This window comes from Spermophilus citellus, assembly GCF_964194105.1.
Source record: "Spermophilus citellus genome assembly, chromosome: 8".
Lineage (NCBI taxonomy): Eukaryota > Metazoa > Chordata > Mammalia > Rodentia > Sciuridae > Spermophilus > Spermophilus citellus.
This window is the reverse complement of record NC_138189.1, coordinates 132,477,312-132,498,246: the sequence shown is the minus strand read 5'-3', so window position 1 is coordinate 132,498,246 and position 20,935 is coordinate 132,477,312. Positions and strand designations below refer to the sequence as shown.

General features: G+C 39.9%; 1 protein-coding gene across 3 annotated transcripts in view; it reads left to right on the top strand.

Annotated features, from left to right (window-relative positions):
• ARHGAP10 (Rho GTPase activating protein 10) overlaps window positions 1-20,935 on the top strand; it is a 303,935-nt gene that overhangs the window by 119,579 nt on the left and 163,421 nt on the right. For all 3 annotated transcript variants that reach the window (XM_081302994.1, XM_081302995.1, XM_081302993.1), the window contains 3 exons: window positions 3,619-3,748; window positions 8,001-8,107; window positions 10,725-10,819. In XM_081302994.1, the coding sequence (XP_081159120.1) occupies window positions 3,619-3,748; window positions 8,001-8,107; window positions 10,725-10,819 (332 nt within the window). The remainder of the gene's footprint in view (window positions 1-3,618; window positions 3,749-8,000; window positions 8,108-10,724; window positions 10,820-20,935) is intronic.

The following is a 20,935-nucleotide window of genomic DNA, read 5'->3' as shown; positions in this document are numbered from 1 at the left end:
GAACTGTTGCCTGTACCCTAAAGTCTTATTTCTGTGTACAACTTGGTGTGTACAGCTCTTCTCCTTTTCCATTTCTCCTAAGCGTGGTGCCTCATTTGACCCATCAGTTTTCCAGGTGTGGTCAAATGTCTCGATTCCACCTTGGCCCCCAGATGCAACCCTGCTATGGCCAGATGGGCGCTATAATAAAAGGCTTAATTTATAAGTCTTCATTCAAGGCTGGTTTGTTTTAAAATGTTTGCTGAAACATGGAAGGAAAGGACGTTGGCAGTGGTATGGTTGTGACATTGGATGGAGCTAGGCTGCAACCTGCCTCTCAGGTCATTCGGGTTAAAGCACCATAAAGTGTTTCTGGTAGTGCCAGTCACAGTGTGAAGTACTCAAATGTGAACTGTTGTGGCATTCATAGCCTAATATAGGTATCTTAAGTACCTAGAATTAGAAATCGGGAATTGTTAAGTTCTAGCTATTCTATTGATTTTGTCCAAACCAAAAAAAGAAAAAGTGATTTTTCACCCCAATTTATAATTTACCTAAATAAACATGGTCTATTAAGTAAAGAGCTAAAATGAATGTTTTCTTTTTGTGAGACACAGGCCCTGAGGAATCAGGGCAGCGAGGTGGAGGCCTGGCATGGTGGCATTTGCAGCAGGGGATTGTGGCAGAGGATGTAGACGTAGCGTGTAGAAGGTGGCCGGAGTGTTTGGGAGCTTGCTTTCCTTCTCCTGATAGGTTAATTGAACAAACTGAGCAGAGAGATTTAGGATACTGACAGTCAGGTCTCTCAGTGTTTGAGAAGAAATTTATAAATATGTAAAGGGATGGACTAGAAAAAATCCTAAATCATTAGAGTAAAATTAGATTTATTGGGAGGAAGTCATGGGTTTGGCTCACATAGATGTGGAAGTACTGATCTGTGTTTGTGTAAGTGTATATATGTGTAGGGGTATCGCCCAGGTCTGTCTCCTGGGAAGATTTAGCAACGTTAGCCCCATAGCTGTGGGCCCGCTGTGTCCAGATCTTGTTTTCTGAATACTGCCTCTCACTGAAATGAACAAGACTTCTGGAGAAATGACTGATTCTAGGAGAAGGAAAACATAAACTTCTGACGTAAACTCGTGTCAGAAGATGGTAGCCAGGTTGAAGGAGTTTCTACTGGACAAATTTAGGACAATTTGAGCACTGACATGAGTGGGTCAGAGAACGAGAATGAATGTGTGTGTATTTGTGCACATGTGTATTTAATATACACACATATGTGATTTTCACCCCAATTTATAATTTGCCTAATTGTGCATATGAATATTTAATATACACATGAGAAGAAATGAAGGTTGGAAGGAATCTCAGCAAAACAAGGAGGGAGGAAAGAGCGATCAGAATAAAGGTGGGACAGGAATCCCTGGAGATGAGCCATGGGAAGGAGAGAGAGCGGATGCAACACATGAGTACTTTCATGAAGTACACAAAAGATTTATTTTTTGAGGCTTTGTGTTTAAAAATCAACCTCTGAAGTTAGTTTTTTTTTTTTTTAATCTATTAATCAGACTCCCCACCCCTCTAGGAAAAAAGGGACTATTCTACCATTTTTCCACTCTGAAGACCTTTGGTAACCCTTTTCATTGCAGGGAGGGGAGAGGAGAAATTTCAATAATAATTTTCTATCTCAGCTCCTCCACAGTTTCACATCAGCAGTTTTTCAGTATTAATACAATTATTTTCGAGTCTGGATGAAAGAAATGTCCAGAAACCCGGTGGTGCTGACGCATCACAATTTCCTGGGTAATTTTGTCACTTCACCTTCCATATTCGTTCTCCGCATAGTTGCCTGACAGACATTGGCATGCTGAGTCTCCTGGGTTTCGGAAATGTGATTTGTCCCTTCAGTTATCAGAGACGTTATTTGTAGGTGAGATTTCCCTCACTTCAGGGAAGAAACGTCATTTTCAAGTGCAATTACCACAACCTGGAAAAATATACTCTTGTTTTTATAAATTTGCAAAAAGGAATTAAGATGTCCAGTTTCCCATGCAAAAAAGAAAGCAAGCACGAGTTAAATCATCAGCCAATGAGTGTACTGGGGATTAAACCTGGAGCATTTTACCACTGAGCTACATCCCCACTTTTTTTTTTTTTTAAAACTTTGAGACAGGATCTCACTAAGTTGCTTAGGGTCTTGGTAAGTTGTTGAAGCTGGCCTCAAACTTATGATCCTCCTGCCTCAGCCTCCTGAGTCACTGGGATTACAGGAATGCATCATTAATGCATTATGAGTTAATGAAAACTCATTTCCCAAGAGCATTTCACTTTTGTCATCAGATTCAACCAATTTGATTTCTACTTCTGTTAACATAAAATCAAAGGACTGATTTTCTAATACAATGTTTAAGATTCAAAGAATACTTCATAGTCGAAGGCACTAGATGGGTTGTAAAAGCTGAGTAGGAGTAGGCACTCCTGCTCAGCTTTTACAACCTATTTTAAAATTTTTTTTTAGTTGTAGATGGACATAATACCTTTATTTTTATACGGCGTTGAGGATCGAACCCAGGGCCTCACATGTGCTGGGCTGATGCTCTGCCACTGAACCACAACCCCAGCCCCAACAACCCTATTTTTTTTTTTTTTTTTTTTTTTTTTTTTTAGAGAGAGAGAATTTTTTAATACTTGTTTTTTTTTTAGTTTTCGGTGGACACAACATGTGGTGCTGAGGATCGAACCTGGGCCGCACGCATGCCGGGCGAGCGTGCTACCGCTTGAGCCACATCCCCAGCCCAACAACCCTATTTTTTAATGAACAAACTTGGATCCAGTTTAGTATAAATCTGAACTTTTTCCAAAATACTCAACACAGGCTTTCTGTACCAATTTTGCAGAATATTCTCAAGAGAAAATAAAAAAAAACCCAGAAACACCATATTGTTCTAATTAAGTAATCCTTCACAATAGGAAAAAAAAGACTAAAAAAATTAACTGCCTATTAATATGAGAGCAATATTATGCATAAATTTGGGACAGGGGACAGGGTAGGGGGATTGAATCCAGGGCACTTTACCACTAAGCTACTTCCCCAGACCCTTTTTTTTTTTTTTTCACTTTGAGATAGGGTCTTGCTAAGTTGCTGGCTTCCTGTATGATCCTCCTGCTTCAGTCTCCCAAGGTGCTGAGATCACAGGTGTGTACCACTGCAAAAAAAAAAAAAAAAAGTCCAGTTTCCTAGTGCTCAGATTGCTAGGATAATCGTAACAATCTGAGTCATGTTGGTTGTTGCAAAAATCTTACTTCCCAAGTAGAAATTCCATGATCTATTGTTTTTTAAAATCTAAGATTTAATAATAACATGAGAACTAAAAGCAGGAAATTTTATGTTGGACAGTGAAATTATTTATGGTGTTAGAAAGTTTCAGAAGTGCATATTCTTTGGTTATTGTGGCTTGTGCTTCTCTGTTGGCTGTTTGACCACCGGTTCCCCCCCCCCCCCACTTGAACAAAGAATTGGGATATTTTGACAAATGCAAAAAAGGAATTCTACAAATTTGATTATGGTTATTCAGAGACTTTAAAATTCATTCAGAAAAACCTCATGAGAAATTTAAATTTATCTTTTGTCCATTTCAGACACGGAACCGGTTTGAAGGAACAAGGTCCGAAGTGGAAGAACTTATGAACAAAATCAGACAAAATCCCAAGGACCACAAACGAGCAAGTCAGTTTACAGAAGAAGGCTACCTGTATGTACAGGAAAAAAGTAAGAGGCTCTCAGACCCTGACTGAATGGTGGAGGTTGATTAAAAATCCAATTGCAGTTGGTCCTCTGTGGATTTCCAACCGCAAATTGAATGTACTTGAAAAAACAAAAACAGATCCTTGCATTTGTACTGAACATGTACATACTTTTTTATATCATTCTTTCCTGAATTACACAGTATGACAACCATTTATTTAGCATTTTTGTCGTAAGAGTATCATAAGTATTCTAGGGAGGACTTACTGTATATCCGAGGATATGCATAGGTTCTATGCAGATAACATGCGATTTGATACAAGGGACTGACTTGAGCATCCCAGGGTTTTGGTATTGATTGGGGGGACATTGGAGATTCTGGAACCAAGACCCCACAGACTGTATTTAAAACTATTTATTATAATTACTGTGGCATTTGGGGGAAATTATTTCTTTCTTTGCCCCTCTCCTGTCCTGAGAGGCATATTTTGTTTGGGAAAAATACTTCATACATACATACATACCCTCCCCTTCCCCTCAACCTTGCCTCTCCCCATGTTAAGGTCCAGATGGGTATCTCTCTCTTTCTTCAAACCATTTCTACCCACACCATCTCGGATACTTTATTCTTACTAAAGTTATAAAGACTGCAGATGGGTATTATAAAAAATATTCCCATATGGCACCCTCATTTATTTTACAGGGTTTTTAGTCTTGGTGCTTTTTCTAGTTCATTTTGTGTTGCTCTAACAAAACACAAGAGGCTGGATAGTTTATAAAGGCTTATTTGATTTAAGATTCTGGTGGCTGAAAAGCTGCATCATAAGATGGTAAAGAAACAGAAAGGCAAATGGCCACATGCAGAAAATTGCCAAGAGCCCAGACTGACCTCACTTTATAACCTACTCCTGTGAGAACTAACCTGGTCCTACATCAATCCCTCCCATGGACGGAGTCTTATGACCTAATCATCCTTAGAGGCCTATCATCTCACGATGGTTGCTTTGGGGACCAAGTTTCCTGCACAGAAATCTTTGGGGGACAAACCATATCCAAACCGTAGCAATTGCTGTTTTTTTGAATATCTAGCACCTTTGGTGGTGATGTTTGGAAAATTAAATAAGTCAAATCTCTTTCAAGCTTTAAAAATTTAGTGTCTCTTTAAACAGTTAAGTTCTTTAAGTTCAATTCTTCTGTGATGGAACCCTGCTGCTAGTTAGTAGAAAGGATGAGAATATGAAATGTGTCTACATTTACTGTTTTCCTCCCTTCTCATCCTTACCTGTACTTACAGGGATTTATAATTTTCATTTGTTAAGTGTGCCTGATTCACAGGACTTTGAAACTGACCAGTTGAGTAGTGGATAGTACTTGGGGAACAGGTTATGTGCCCTCTATGCTTGGAATTGAAGCTAATGGTCTAGGTCATCAGGAGATCGTGATGCTTTTTCCATTTGCCCTTGTTTAATCTGAAATGCCACAGTCTTCACTTCTCATCTCAATTCCAGTTTTTAAAGTTGAATTTGAAATAACTAAATTAAAATCCAGGATAGAGTCACGAGAATGTTAGAATTCTTATATGTACGATATGCCCGAGTGAAAATCACAGGGAACTTGAGACATTCATAACTTACTATACTTACTTTGAGAGAAATTGAGCTCAAATTAGACTGGAAGAAAACCAACAAAAACTATAGTGGCTAAATTCTAATTTACTGTAGCCCAGACACTGTGTTTAACTCTGTGTATGCTGTGTTCATTTAATTCATAAAACAATGCTATGAGGTGTTACTATCCTCTTTATCAATGAGTAATGGAGGCAGAGGTCACAGTGTTCCCCAGATCACAGGGCTAGTAAGTGCTGGATTGAGAGTCTGAGACAGACGTCCAAGTTGCCACTCAGGTGGGCGAGAGCCTCATTGGCCACCGTGCTCAGAGCTTGCTGAGTAGGATCTGGTGGGGGTAAGGAGGGATGGTGGCTTAATTAGAAGGAAGACCTTGAGATTGGGTGCAGAGACTGAGATTTGGCCTTGTTGTTTCTTAGGCATTTGCTTGAAGCTTAAGTGTCTGTATATTAAAGAGACAAGAACACAATCATTTCTTCTTTGAGATTTTTTTTTAAATTAAATGAACTCTCCATGCAATATCTCCAAAAATACAAACACTGGTTATTTATGACACAAACCCCAGTAGTTCTCAAATTGAGATCTTTGGATCAATAATCATTTGACATGAATTTTTTATTGTGGTCTGGTAAACCCTTTCAACTGCCTCATCCCACCAAGATACCATAAATAGTTCTCTCTAGAGTTGAATGTATTCCTTTTATTTTTTAAATATATTTTTCTTAGTTATGAGTGGACACAATACCTTTATTTTATGGGGTGCTGAGGATCGAACCCAGTGCCTCACTCCTACTAGGTGAGAGCTGTCACTGAGCCACGACCCCAGCCTGAACACATTCCTTTTAAATGAGCTTTTTTCTTTTAAGCCTCCTCAGTTTTTTTTTTTTTTTAAATTTTCAGGTATAGGTTCATTTGTGTAGGAAATTATGGTGTTTGAATGTTTTTTTTTTCTTTTTTTAGAGTTCTTACTTGGTAAATTGTCAACTTCTGTTGGTCCTAAGCTTTGATTTATGATAAGTGGACTTTTTGTTGTTGCTGCTGCTGGGAATTTAACCCAGAGCCTTGTGCATACTAAGCACATACTCTACCCCGGGCTGCACCCTCCAGCCCTGATGACTAGACTTTTATTGGCATGTGCTGTTTCAGATGCTGGGTACCCCTGACAAAGACACAGTGAGGAGGAGCTCTAATGGTGGGAATACTGATTTAAAAGAGTTAAGGGGATTTTGAGAATGTTCTGGTGCATGTATGGTCTGCTTACCCCTGTCGCATCTTAATTTTTTTTTTTTTTTTTTAAGAAAGCTAGCAGCAGGTTTATTGTAAAAGCAATAGAGATAGACTTCTCCAAAGAGAAGGAGCACTAGAGCTGGGAATCCCTTAAATTCCTTACTCTTCATTTCTATATTTCACTCCCCACTCGCCCTCCTCAAAGCTGGGGATCAGTTCCAGGTCCTCAAACATACTAAGCAAGCTCTGTGCCTCGGAGCTCCACCCCAGCCATGCATATTTCACTTCCAAAGCCTTGATTGTGCCATTATCCAAGGGCAGCAGTTGCCAGGGTGCTTGCTGTTAGTGGGTTTAGAGCACTGGATGGATTTCTAGACTGGGTGTTTTCTCCTCAGCACTGTAATTCTACAGTTCTGTCATTTTGAGGAGCAAGAATCGAATCCTAAACCATTCCAGACATCACATGGAACTCTTGTGAGCTCCTAATACCTACAACACTCAAAATAGAGCTTCAAATTGTAAGGGTCCCGCGAAACGTCGGAGAAGGAAAGACCACACGAGACTAGCTTCATGCAATGGCAAGGGGGATTTTTTTATTAGGGATCCGTTCCAACGCATTGGGACTCTGTGCTCACTCAAGAAGGGAGAGCAGCCCAGAGCCCAGAGCAGAGGTCAAGCAGAGCTTAAGTACACTTTTTGGAGAGGGCGGTGGGCTTTGCGTACATCAGAACAAATCATCATGAGGCGCGGGGAAATTGAACAACAATTCTGATACATGATTACTCCATTCATTGGCGGGAACAGTTTGGGTAGGGGTGATTGGTCACTTCCAAGTGGGGTACACATTCAAACTGATTGGTTCTGGGGCCTGGATGCCTACGTGCCATGTTACCTGGAGCCCTTAGCTATTAAACAACCAGGGAATCAATGGAGATATTTACTGAGCAGCTCCCGCATTGTCCTAACAACTTTACAGACATTACAGGTTCCGGGGACAGCAGGGGAATTGTTTACTTTTTAGCCCAGGCCTTGCAATCTAGAAGCTTTACAATGCCCTAGTCTTTTACACTTTAACTCAGACTTTTGCAGCTTAGAATCAGCTTAGAAATTTTACCCTTACAAAATGAAGAGATTTTTCAGTTGTGAGATAACTGTTATTTTTTTCTAACACACTGTTTGAAAAGTATGCTTTTAAATCACTTGTGTTTTTGCAGAAAATGTCTTATAATCTTGTCTCCAAGGACCTCTTTGGGCCCTTTTATTTTCCCTAGTTTTCTCCTTTTATTAGAAACCAGTGTTGATGATTCGTTTTATTGAACTGTACTGGATGCTATTTATTGTGATTATCTTCTTAGTAATGGTCTTAGAGTTATGCATATCTGCTTATTTATGAAGAAAAACATGAAGTTATGTTTTTGTTGAAGGGCCTGCTCCATTTGGTTCCAGTTGGGTCAAACACTACTGCATGTATCGGAAAGCAGCCAAGAAGTTCAACATGATCCCATTCGAGCACAGATCTGGGGGGAAGCTTGTAAGTATTTGGATTTACTTTGTTCTATGTGGAAGAGATTCTTTGTGGGGGAGGGTGTCACTTTGATGGTTTTTATTCACTACAGGTAAATGAATTTTATTTTGTTTTTAAGATTAAAATCTGTTTTCTATTGTTTCCAAATAGGCCCCCAAAGAGAACAGTTGTGTTTTTGCAATTGCATTCATGGGTCTTTGCAGTCAGAATTAACAAACAAACAAACCCAGTTGATTCCTTTTATGTCACTGGTTTTATAAAGTAAACACAGTAAGCTGCTGTGACTGAATGGTCCCCTAGGGTTTTCACAGGAGGTCTGATTTGCACACTTATGGTATGTTCAGAGCCTGAACCACTGTAGAGGTTTCTATAAGGAATTTTACTCATTTTCTATAAGGGGTTACGACTGAGCGTTGGCTTTGATTGAGTTTTCTGTTGAAGTGAATTCATACAGAGTTCTCATTTAGGTATTTCTCATTCAGCTAACTACTCCTCCCAAAGAAGTAAACAGTAAAGAAAAGCACAACAGTAAGAACAGAGTAAGCAGACCTGAGGCATTGCTATGTGGGAAAGGTGATCTCTGTGTTTTAAACAGGAGGTACAGCTTAAAACATAAACCTATGCTCTGGAGACAAAGCTCTTTTCCCTCATAGTGAACATGATTGGTCGCACATTTTAAGCAATCGGGATAATTCACGGCTTGCTGGGTGGATGGGTGTGGTTAGGTGAACACAGAATGAACCCAAGCTAACTTCTGTTTAAATATACTTGGCTTCTGCCTGAAAAAAGTGTAAGACAGGTTGTAATAAAAACATATGACATAGTAATGAATTAGACACGGCAGTGCTGGGTTCTGCAGTGGAGAGGACACAAAGATGTCACTCTGGGAGGCAGAAGGGGTTACGACTGAGTGTTGGCTTTGAGTTTTCTGTTGAAGTGAATTCAAGTTTTAAGGCACTTGCGCTTTGTGGCATCTTTCTGTTTTACCCTCATAATAAGAATAATAAGTATATTTTAGAATTTGATGTTTTATAATTGTATGTTTGGATGTTTTAAAAATATTCTAGATCCTCATATTCTATAAAGTGTTCTAGAAGTGTGTACTCAGACTTCTTATGGTTTTTCTTTACTTAGTACCTGCATTGCTTTTGTCTCCCATTTTCTATCTTTTATCTCATGTTCTTAGAAGAGGTGGTTGTCATGGGTTGGATGTGAGGTGTCCCCCAAAGCTCATGTGTGAGACAATGCAAGAAGGTTCAGAGGAGAAATGATTGGGTTATAAGAATCTTAACCCAATCAGTGAATTAATGCCCTGATACGGGTTAACTGAGTGCTAACTGAAGTGATAGGGGGTGGCTGGAGGGGGTGGGACTTGTTTGGAGTATACATTTTGCATCTAGAAAGTAGAAATGCTCTCTTTCTGCTTCCTGATCACCATACCAACAGCTTCCCTCTGCCACACACTCCACTGTGATGTTCAGCCTCATCTTGAGCCTCAAGAAATAGAACCAGCTTTTTATGGACTAAGACCGCTGAAACCATGAGCCCTCAAATAAACTCTTCTTCCTCTACAGTTGTGCTGATTGAGTCCTTGAGTCACAGTAGCAAAAAAGCTGAATTAAACAGTGGTTAGTGAAATATAGTGCATTATAGTAAAGAAAGAAAAAATAAGTAAAGATAATCTCAGTGACTGCCTCAGGAAACAACTGCGTAGATTGAGTGGTTCAGCTTTCCATGGTCATTATATTTGACGTAGGGCCCTTGATGTACTTTTGGGTTGCTCCATGTGCGGTTGCAATGTTTATAAGTCAAAAAGGATCACTGTTATAGTCAGCTTTTTCACTGCTGTGACCAAAAGACCTGACAAGAACAATTAGAGGAGTAAAAGTGTCTTTGGGGCTCATGGTTTCAGAAGTCTCAGTCCATGGAAGGATAGCTCCATTCTATGGGGCCTGCGGTGAAGCAGGACATGACGGTGGAAGAGTGTGGTGGATTTCAGCAACTCGGGATATTGGAGCTGGAAGCAGAGCTTGCACTCCCCTCAATAAAGACAAAGTACATCCGCCAAAGACATGCCTCTATTGACCCACCTTGTCCAGCCATCCCTGCCTGCCTATAATTACCGCCCAGTTAATCCCTATCAGGATCAATGCACTGATTAGGTTAAGGTGCTCTTAACCCAATCATTTCACGTATGAACTTTCTTGTATTGTCTCTCACATGAGCTTTTGGAGGACACCTCACATCTAAATCATGGCAGTCACATATTGACTCTGACATATGGTATGACATGATATGAAGTAAAACAAAGTTGCACACTTTAGAAAAGAGGACATTAGGAGAATAGCATCCTAGCATCTGGAAATTGCTGTTAATTTACCTTTTAAACTTGGCATCAGTCCAGTCTGGTTAAATGTTACTGTAGTCGGCAAGAGCTAGAAAACCTTAAGAACAGGACAATGACAAAAATGATTAATAGTTTAGATTCTAAATTGTGTTTGTTTGAAAGAGATCAGGGTAAAGAGAAGGGACTTAAAATTTTGAACCTTGGCTCCCCCAGGATTGGCAGCTTGGAGTGCAGATGCTTGCTCTGTAGTTTTGAGAATGTAATGCTTATTTGCAGGGCGATGGAGAGGTGTTCTTTTTGAAAGACTGCACCAAAAGGCATACGGACTCCATTGACAGAAGGTTTTGTTTTGACATAGAAGCTGCTGACCGGTAAGTTTGGGGAATGAGTGGATATGATGAAAAAATTTAAAAATATGAATTGCAACTGATTTTTATGTCCTGAAGAGTGCTCTCTTGTTATATTTCCGGGCTGTGTATTCATGGTAAGTCCATTAGTCTCGGTCACTATGTACGGCTGTGGAGTGACTTGGATGAAGTTTCAACTTATCCTAACTTCTCTTGTCACTTAATAATGTCATAGCATTTCACTGTTGATCCAAGTCTAATTCATAGCAGGAAAAGAGAAAGAGAGGAGAGTGTGGCGGAGAGAGCTCGTGATGCAGAACCAAATTCATTTTGGGTTGTGTGAGTTTGTGTCTATACCGTGTGATGGAGGGTCTCATGCAAACCCTGCCTATGTATTCACAGACTGGTTGCTTTTTTCTTATTGTATGAATTTCAGTTATGGTTATAACTGTCAGAAGGAAGTAAAACAAGAAAATAGTGCGCCTGTCAATATCACTGCTATTCTGGCATTGATTTCTGTGTCTGCCTATATGGCCAAGGAAAATCATGGTCTTCAGAGTACATTTCTGTTTGACTCTCTGACTAGACAGGGATTCCTTGCCAGCCCCAGTTTTGGCAGGAGTGGTTTTTAGATAAGGATATTTCTTGTTTGTATAATGAAAGTTTATAAAATGAGATTAATTAAAAAACCTCAACAGTCAAAACCCAAAGAAGAATAAAAAAAAAATGTCTAGTACAGGGAAGGGAGATCTGTGCTTTACTTTCTGGTAAATGAATCAAATGCCAGGCACATAAAAATGTGACCTTAAGCACCATGATATATTTGTCACAACCACAAAAAGGACAAGTAGGCAAATAAGGCTTTTGCCAAGACTGTGAAAGAAAAAGAATGTTGTAGAAAAGAGGTTTAAGTTTTAAGTCAATAGGAACTTGTTAATAACTTCAATGAGCCAGGTGTGGTGGTGTACACCTGTAATCCCAGTGACTTGGGCGGCTGAGGCAGGAGGATTGCACATTTGAGGCTAGCCTCTGCAATTTAATGAAACACTATCTCAAAACAATAAAAACTGCGAAGGGCTGGGAATGTGGCTATATGGTTAAGTGCCCCTGGATTCAATCCCCAGTACCCAACAAAAAACAAAACCTCAGAGGGAGATTCACTCCATATTATACCTGGAGCACATACCTATAGCTGACTTTTAGGTGCCAGTGCTATGAATCTTGTGTCTTATTTAATCTTCAGCATCTCTCTGTCAGGTGGCTATTATTGTTTCCATTTTTTTTTGGTGAGAAACTGAGGCAGAATGGTCAAGCTATTGAGTGGGAGAGCTGACTTTTTTTTTTTTTAACCATTTTAAAAAAATCTATTTGTGCCTCCTATTGTTTTGGGGCAGAGTATGGGGGATTAAGCTCAGCCTATATTGTATTTTATTTAGAGACAGGCTCTCACTGAGTTGCTTAGTGCCTTGCTTTTGCTGAGGTTGGCTTTCAACTCTTGATCCTCCTGCCTCAGCCTCCCAAGCTGCTGGGGTTACAGGCATGTGACACTTTGCCTAGAAAGAGCCGAGTTTTGAGCCTCTGTACTGCCTCAGAGGCTGAGCTCTTAGCCACTATGACATGGACCTCAGCAGATCAGTGATTAGGATGCTTCTGAATCCTTGGCCAAGGTGAGCCGGCAGCATGCTGCAGGAGGTGAACCTGGTTTGTTTTGAAAGCAGATACTCCTAGTTCTTCATACATTGTCTCAATGTGACTTGTGTTATTTTTGCCCAGCCCTGTATCTTCTGAGAGACCAGGATTATGCCAGATGCTTTGTAGCAACCCCCATCCTTATTTTGATTATACCTCGGGAAGGTTGGGGTTACTTTGTGGTTATTTTCAAAAATAAAGAATAATACCTGCAAGAAGATTCTTAGAACTGGGGAGGGAGGAACTTACAGGTCATCTGTTCTAGCAGTTTTTGAACTGCTATATAGGGAGATTGTCATTTCAAATGAAATTTTACAATATAAATATTGTAAAATACTCAACAAAAAGTAAATATATTAAACTATATTTTTAAAAGCTGTGACTATATTAAACCAAAAAGTTCCCTTATGGAGGGAGAGGCCCTGGGCCCCACCCTCTGGGTTTTCTTTGTCTTGTGGATTTGTAATTTATTTCTACTGAGACCCAGACCACCTTTCTGGGAACTCCTGGCCAAGGGACCTAGTCCAGTCTGTGTTTGAAGAGAGGCATGCTGAAGATCTGGTGTCTCGGTTGATCACTCGGGGTTATTTGGAGTCAAGGAACTGAGACTCAGTTCAGGCCAAGGGAGTAGTTATATGTGGAGTCGTGAAACAGAGAAGGATGGGACCTGCGTGAGGTCCCCAGAGGCACCCAGCCTCACTGGAGCAGAGCCACGGAGAGTGGGAGAGAAGGTGAGGCTTGACAAAGGGGCAGGGACCTGAGGTTGAAGCTTTCCAGCTTAATCGGTGAAGTTTTAAGCAGACAGCGAGTGGCATGTTTGTATTTCTCAAAGCTCACTCTGGCAAAGCAGAGAAAGGTTTGGAGATGCCAAGAATGGAGAACATTGGGTAAGTGGGTAAGATGAGAGGGTCATGGTTGGTGTGGCAATGGGAACAGAAGCTGCAGAGTTGATGCAAGGTTTAGAGATGAACTGGGTGCAGGAGTGGAGAGGAAGGGTCTTGCCTTGAGCAACTTGATGGGATCACTTACTGACATGGAATAAAGCTTGGATTGAGGAGAAGGAAGATAGTGAACTCAGATTTGGTGATGTTGAGTTAGCTTGCTGTGGGTCACTGAAAAGAAACCCGGTAGGGAACTGAGTGCAGTTCTTACTGCTACCCTAGTGTTTGACCTAGCCTTCACCTTCAATCTCCTGAAACTCATCTATTTTTTGACTTCTAGAACAGTGATATTGGGGTTCTCTTTACATTTCTTGGTCTTCTTCAATTATTGCTTCTTAAACATTATTTTTCTATGGTTGTCTTTTCTTTCCCTATTTTACCTATCTTACCTATCCATCCATCCATCCATCCATCCATCCATCCATTGATTCATCCATTCTCATGGTTTTACCTCCTCAAATCTCTCTATTATCTGTAATTTTTTTTCTGTGTTTTGAACTGCTTGTGGAATCTCTAGTTCTTTGTATGGTCATCTCCAATTCTTCCCTTCTAAAAATTCTTGATAATTTCAATATCATTTTAGAGGATCCTCTTCATGATGCCCAGACTCCTCTCCTTCAGTGACCTCAACCACTCTTCCCATAACCAATCCTTTGTTCTTAAATCTTGTTATTATAGTGACTACATTCTCTTGCCAGTCTTGATCACAAGCCTTTCTTTTTCTGACACCACCTTCTATCTATCCTTCCCTGATGTCTTTTTTTCTAGTAAGTACCCTTAAATTCCCCAATAAAGGCCTCGAGTGAACTGATCTTGCCATGACTTAGCCCTCATGTCTCCAGACTCCTAACTAGTTTAACTCTTAAGGCCAGTCCCCAGTTGCTCCCTTTTCGGGACCCCTGACTCTACTGTCCTTTTCTTCTAGGCTATACTTGTTGCACAGCCCCAACTTGAGTAGGTTCAGTTCCGTCTGTTCTCCTTCTAAAGACACGTTCTACCATGTTCACTGAATCCCTTCCGATTCATGCCCACTGGCCTCAGGCCCTCAGTGCTACCCTGTGCATGTTTTCTTAGTTCCTTCATTCTCCTAGTGAACCAATGTTTCGTTTTTCTTTCTCTGAGCGTCTGGCACTGCCTGCCTTTCCTGAAGACTGTGTCCTATTTTCTTTATGAAGAGCGAAGTGCTAAGGCGCCCCTTGCTGCCGTGTAACCCACCTCCACCATCAGTGCAGACATCCTGCCTACTGTCCCTTACTGTGTGAACTGCCTGTGCTCCTGAGGCCAAGCTTCTGTTCTGTTCTTCCCACTCCCTCTTCCTGTCTTCTTCCTGTTGCCCCACAGTATTTCTCGAGCACCTTTTGTTAACATTGGTTTGGCCTCCCATAACGTACAAAATGCTGTTATTTCATTCATTTTTTAAAAATTTATTCTTATATAGTTGTAGTTGGTCACAATACCTTTATTTTACTTATTTTTATGTGGTGCTGAGGATCAAACCCAGGGCCTTGCATGTGCGAGGCAAGCCCTCTACCACTGAGCCACAACCCCAGCCCTATTTCATCCATCTTTAGAAAAGCAAAATCTACTACCACCATCATTAATGAACTACCCCTGCCTTTCATGGGACCCATTTCTTTTCTTCTTTATGGAGCAGGAAGTATTGAAAAACCAATCATATCTGCAGCTCAGCTTTTCTCCTGTTATCTTTTGAGCTCTCTCAAGTCAGGTCTCCACCTCTCCTGAGGTCATCGGTGGGCTCCATGTTGTTGTGTCCAACAGTGAATTCTCTGTGCTCGTGCTCTTCCTGACGGCAATCTGGCACGCCCATTGCATTCTCCTCCAGGATACATCATGTTACTTAGTTTAAGGATATTGCACTGTTTTTTCTCCCACTTAATGTCTTTTGCATTTTTTGTATTACTTTACCAGGTCCTCATTTCCTAGACCTCTTGATGTTGGAGTTCTCTAGGCTCCGTCCTTGGGACTCTTCTCTCCTTACGTTTCCTTATGATCTTGCCTCTCGTATTTTTTTAAGGCTATTTCAAGTTTATTTAATTTTGTAGATCTGCATGCAATTGATGAATCCTGGGTACCCTTTACCCAGTTCCCCCAATGGTAACCTCTTGAAAAACTAGAGTATAACATCATATTTAGGGTATTAATATTCTTACAGTAAAGACACAGAACATTTCACTTACCCCAAGGGTCCCTTAAGTTGTTATTATATTTTTGTGGGTTTATTTTTTTAACTATTTTTTACTTTTTAAAAAAATATTGTTTTAGTTTTGGGGTCACTGTGACCAAAATACCAGAGTGGAGAAATTTGGAGGAAGGACAGTTTATCTTGGCTCCCTGTTTCAGAGTTTCAGTCCCCACTTGGCTAACTTCATAGCTCTGGGTCCAAAACAAGGCAGAAGAACATCATGGTGGAAGGGCATGTTGGAGGAAAACAGTCCAGGATGTGGCCGCTAGGAAGCAGAGAGAACTCCACTCACCAAGGCAAAATATAACTCCCAAAGGCAAACCCCAATGACCTACTTCCTTTAGACATACCTTCATTTACTGCCCAGTTAATCCATACCCAATGGACCAATCCACTGAATAGGTTATATGTCTCATAATCTATTTAACATCTGAAAATGTTTTCTTTGCCTCTCACATTAGCTTTTGAAGGATGCCTCATTCCTAAACCTTAACAATGAATGCATATTAGTTATACAAATCAATGGGGTTGACTGTGGCATTTCTGTGCATGCATATATCATGTTTTGATCATATCCTTTATCCTATCACCCACTCTGATTTATCCCTCTCTTGCCCATCTTCCTGGTCCCCTTACACTTTCCTATTAGTCCCTTCACTACTTTCAGGTCTTTTTTTATTTTTTAAATTCTAGATCCTACCTGTGAAAGAAAACATTTGATACTATCTTTCTGTGCCTTAGCCTCATTCACACAGTGATAACTCCAAAATTCATTATCTATTCCCTGAACTCCAGGTTCTTATATCTAGCTGCCTACTCAGTCTTACCCCTGGGATGTTTAATAGGCATTTTAAACAGTAAATGAATTGGGGGACTTTGGTTTTTGTAAATTTTCCAAGGGGTTTTATTTTACTTTTTTGTGGTGCTGGAGAAGGAGCCAGGACCTCATGCATATTAGGCAAGTGCTCTACCACTGAGCTAAACCCCTAGACCCCAGAATTTTGGGGGGTGTACAAATTTAGCATTACATATGCGTATCATCAAAATAAGTATATGTATATACATATATATGTATACATACACATATTGGCTAACTTTACAGCTCTGGGTCCAAAGCAAAATGTTTTGTTATAAATATATCTTACTTCGGTATATATGACAGCAGCATGCATTTTTGATTCATTGTACACAGTTGCAGCACAACTTTCATTTTTCTGATTGTACGTGATGTAGCATCACACCATATGTGCAGTTGTACATGTACCTAGGGTAATAATGTCCATCACATTCCACCACCTCTCCTGCCCCCATACCCTTTCTCCTCTTCTCCCTTCCCTTTGACCAATCAAAGTCCCCCACCCTCATTTTATGGATTAGTATCCACTTATCAGTACATTTGGCCTTTGGTTTTTGGGGATTGGCTTACTTCACTTAGCATGTTATTCTCCAACTCCATCCATTTACCTGCAGATGCAATAATTTTATTCTCTCTTAATGCTGAGTAATATTTCATTGTGTATACATTCCAGTTTCTTCATCCATTCATCTGTTGAAGGGCACCTAGTTTGCTTCCACAGTTTAGCTATTGTGAATTGAGCTGCTTTAAACATTGATGTGGCTGTGTCTCTGTAGTATGCTGTTTTTAAGTCCTTTGGGTATAGACCGAGGAGTGGGATTAAATGGTGGTTTCATTCCAAGTTTTCTAAGAAATCTCCATAGTGATTGCACCAATTTGCAGTCCTATCAGCAATATATGAAAATACATGCTTTTTGCCGGGCACAGTGATGCATGCCTGTAATCTCAGCGGCTTGGGAGGCTGAGGCAGGAGGACTGCAAGTTCAAAGCTAGCATCAGCAAAAGCAAGGTACTATGCAACTAACTGAGACCCTGTCTCTAAATAAAATACAAAATAGGGCTGGGATGTGGCTCAGTGGTTGAGTGCCCCTGAGTTCAATTCCCTGGTATTCAAAACAAAACAAAAACGAGCTTTTTTGTCTAGTCTTTTCTAAAGCTCTAATTTGGAAAATTATTTGTAATGTTCATAGTACATCATATAAGAGTCGTAAGAATTAAGCTTTTAAAAATAGTTGCAGGTTATTGTTTTTAATTTTCATTTCTAAACAGGAACATATCTATTTGTGTTAGCTCTTACCAGTGGATAGTATTTGCCAGGGAAAGAGGTTCCCTTTGTTGGTGGGCAGTAGCCACCCCCCCATCATCTGTGTTGCTCACTTGTGGAACAAAAACTAGTGGGATTGGGATGAGGGGGTGAATGTACATTGACATCTTGAATTCTGGAGCTTGAAGGCATTAATTAGAAGTGTAAATGAGATAGTCTCTTACTTGTTTTCCTAGTTTCTGGCCATGTAGACTACTAGGAATTATAAGCAAGTTATTCTTTGTGTATTAGATATGAATTCCATGGGAATAGAAAGCCTATCTCATGTTGCATTGCTGGGTACTATAGTACCAAATGTAATCCCTTATATGTGGTGGGCATTCACCAAATTTGTACTGGATTAAATGTAATTGAAGTGTTGCTTAGAAGTCATAGAACTGGGATTAGATTCAATCAAGCAACTGTCAGCTGCACTTTTTTCTATCGAATGGTACAGTGAATTCTAGTGTTTGCATTCTGCCTAAAGAAAAAAAAATTCAACCCATTTGGGTGTGTGTGTATGTATTGTAAATGGGTTTATATGGAGTTCCTATTGGGATCCTATTGTGTAGCAATTTCAAAGTTGCTGACATAGATTTAGTATAAATAGTGTCCTCTTGCCAAGTGTTAGTTTTTACTTTTTATTATAAGAAGAATAGTCAGGTAGCATTGTGATGGTAGGTGATACAAGCAAGTTGCAGAGTGGAGCCTGGACTCAATCTGATCTGTATAGATGTTAATCAAGAGCATTCACTTAATTGTGGCATTGTTCAGATCAGGTTTGGCTGCTCGTAACAGAAAAAGTCAACATTGTTTAATTAATGTCAGAATTTATTTTTTCACTTGTGTGGGAAGCTGAAGTTGTCCAGGTCAGGGTTGATGTAAGCTTTTTAGTGTCAGATCTTGGCTTCCTGTTGCACATGGTTCACCTTCCCGGGTACCTCAGGTTCAAGATGCCTGCTCCCATTTATCGTGGAGTGTCATCTTTTGCTGTAGGGACACTTTCCAGAGATTGCAGACACGACTTTTGTTCATACCACTGGCTTGAATAGAGTTTTACCTAGTTACATGGGAGGCTTTTAATTCTTAGGTTAGAGAATCTGCTTTATTTCTAGCATCTATGTGCTGTTGTAATCCTTATGACTGAGACCAAAGGGGATCATGACTTGTAGGGAGCAGGGTGGAGACTAACTGGTCATCATTGCTTTTTATCAATTCTTCGATGGATATGTGCTTCACGCTTTCCCCTCGGTTCACTAAAAGGTAACTGAATATTTGCTTACCTAAAAGGCAGCATTTAAGAACACATGCTAAGGACACAGTAAAAAAAAAAAAAAATGTAGATCACAAATTTACAGAATGGGAGAAAGTACTTGAAAATCGTGTTTGATAAGGGACTTATTTCCAAATATATAAAGAACTCAATTGAATGATAAAAAGACACATTAAAATTTTAAATGGGCAAAAGATGTGAAGTGGACCTTTCTCCAAAGAAAATATATAGTGGCAGATAAGCACTTTGAAGATGTTTAATATCAAAAAAGTAAAAAACCAGCTGGTAACAAGTTTTGGCAAGGATCTGGAAAAATTATAACCCCCATACACTGAAGGCGGAAATTTAAAATGGCATACCTGCTTTGGAAAACAGGTTGGCAGTTCTTCAAAAAGTTAAACATAACTTCATTTGATTCAGAAATTCGACCACTAGATAGCTATATGAGAGAAGTGACAATGTGTGTCTATGCAAAAATATGTACATGTGACCCTGGGCGTGTAGCTCAGTGTTCGAGTGCTTGACTACCATGTGTGGCCCTGGGTTCAATCCCCAGTGCTACAAACAAAACAAAAACAAAAGCACACCAAAGCACATGTACATAAATGGCCGTAGATGCATTATTCTTAACAACCAAAACAACCCAAATGTCTGTATGCAAATTAATGGATAACTATGAAATATCCATATGATAAAAATGATTTAGCAGTTAAAAAGTAGTATGTGCTATAACGTGATCATCCCTGAGGACATAAACATATTGATTCCAGGGGCTGGGGATGTGACTCAAGTGGTAGCGCGCTTGCTTGGCGGCATGCGTGCGGCCCAGGTTTGATCCTCAGCACCACATACAAAGATGTTGTGTCTGCCGAAAACTAAAAAATAAACATTAAAAAAATCCTCTCTCTCTCACACACACACACTCTCGCTCTCCCTCTTTAAAAAAAAAACATATTGATTCCATTTATATGAAATGTTTAGAACAGGCATATCTATTATAATAGACAGTAAATTGACGGCTTCTTGCATTGGGGTTTGGAGAGGGTTGGGGAGCAATGGCTAATGAATATGGGTGTCTTCTTGGGGTGAAACAAGTATTCTGTAGTTGATTTTGGTGATGATTACACAAGTCTGTTAATACATGAAAAGCTGTTGAATCATACACTTTAAGTGAGTCAGTTTTGTGGTATGAATTATAAGTTAGTAAAGTTTTTTACAAAAATGAATACTGCCACAAATAAATTCTTGCGATCACTAAAATAAGGGTCTTAAGTGACTATAAATATTCACCACTTAATGCCAACCACATTTCAAATACCATGGGCAGTAAAGTGATCATGTCTCTCATTTTAGGTTGGGGAAATATTTTGTAGTATTTTGTAGTATACATAGTATTTTTGTGTATAGAAACATATAGTCATTCTGGCATGGCAAACTGTAGTCTGTAAAGAGGGATACCTTCCCTGGAGGGTGATATTTCACACACTAACAGTGGTGTTATGTAATGTGCCCTTAACTTCTTTGGTATGCTTGCCACATGCCACGTTGAGCTGTGACCCCCACAAGTTCACTTGATAAATAACATTCTGCGAAGTTCTCCCACACATCACATTTAGGTTCTGCTTAAAGAAAATGCTTCCCATTTGCTCTCATTAATCTGACATTTAAAATATTACATGTGGTGTGACTTTGCCTAGTTCTAGGGTCTCTCTCTTGAAAGGCTGGCAAGATGCTTGCTTTGGTAATTTACCCCTTTAGAGTTTCATGACGATGAGGGGGAGGGGGAGATACTCCTGTATCTGAAGTACTAGGTGTTGTAGAGTGCTTTTGTGCCAATCATGTGCATGGCATCTGTGTGATGCTGTCCTGTTTCTC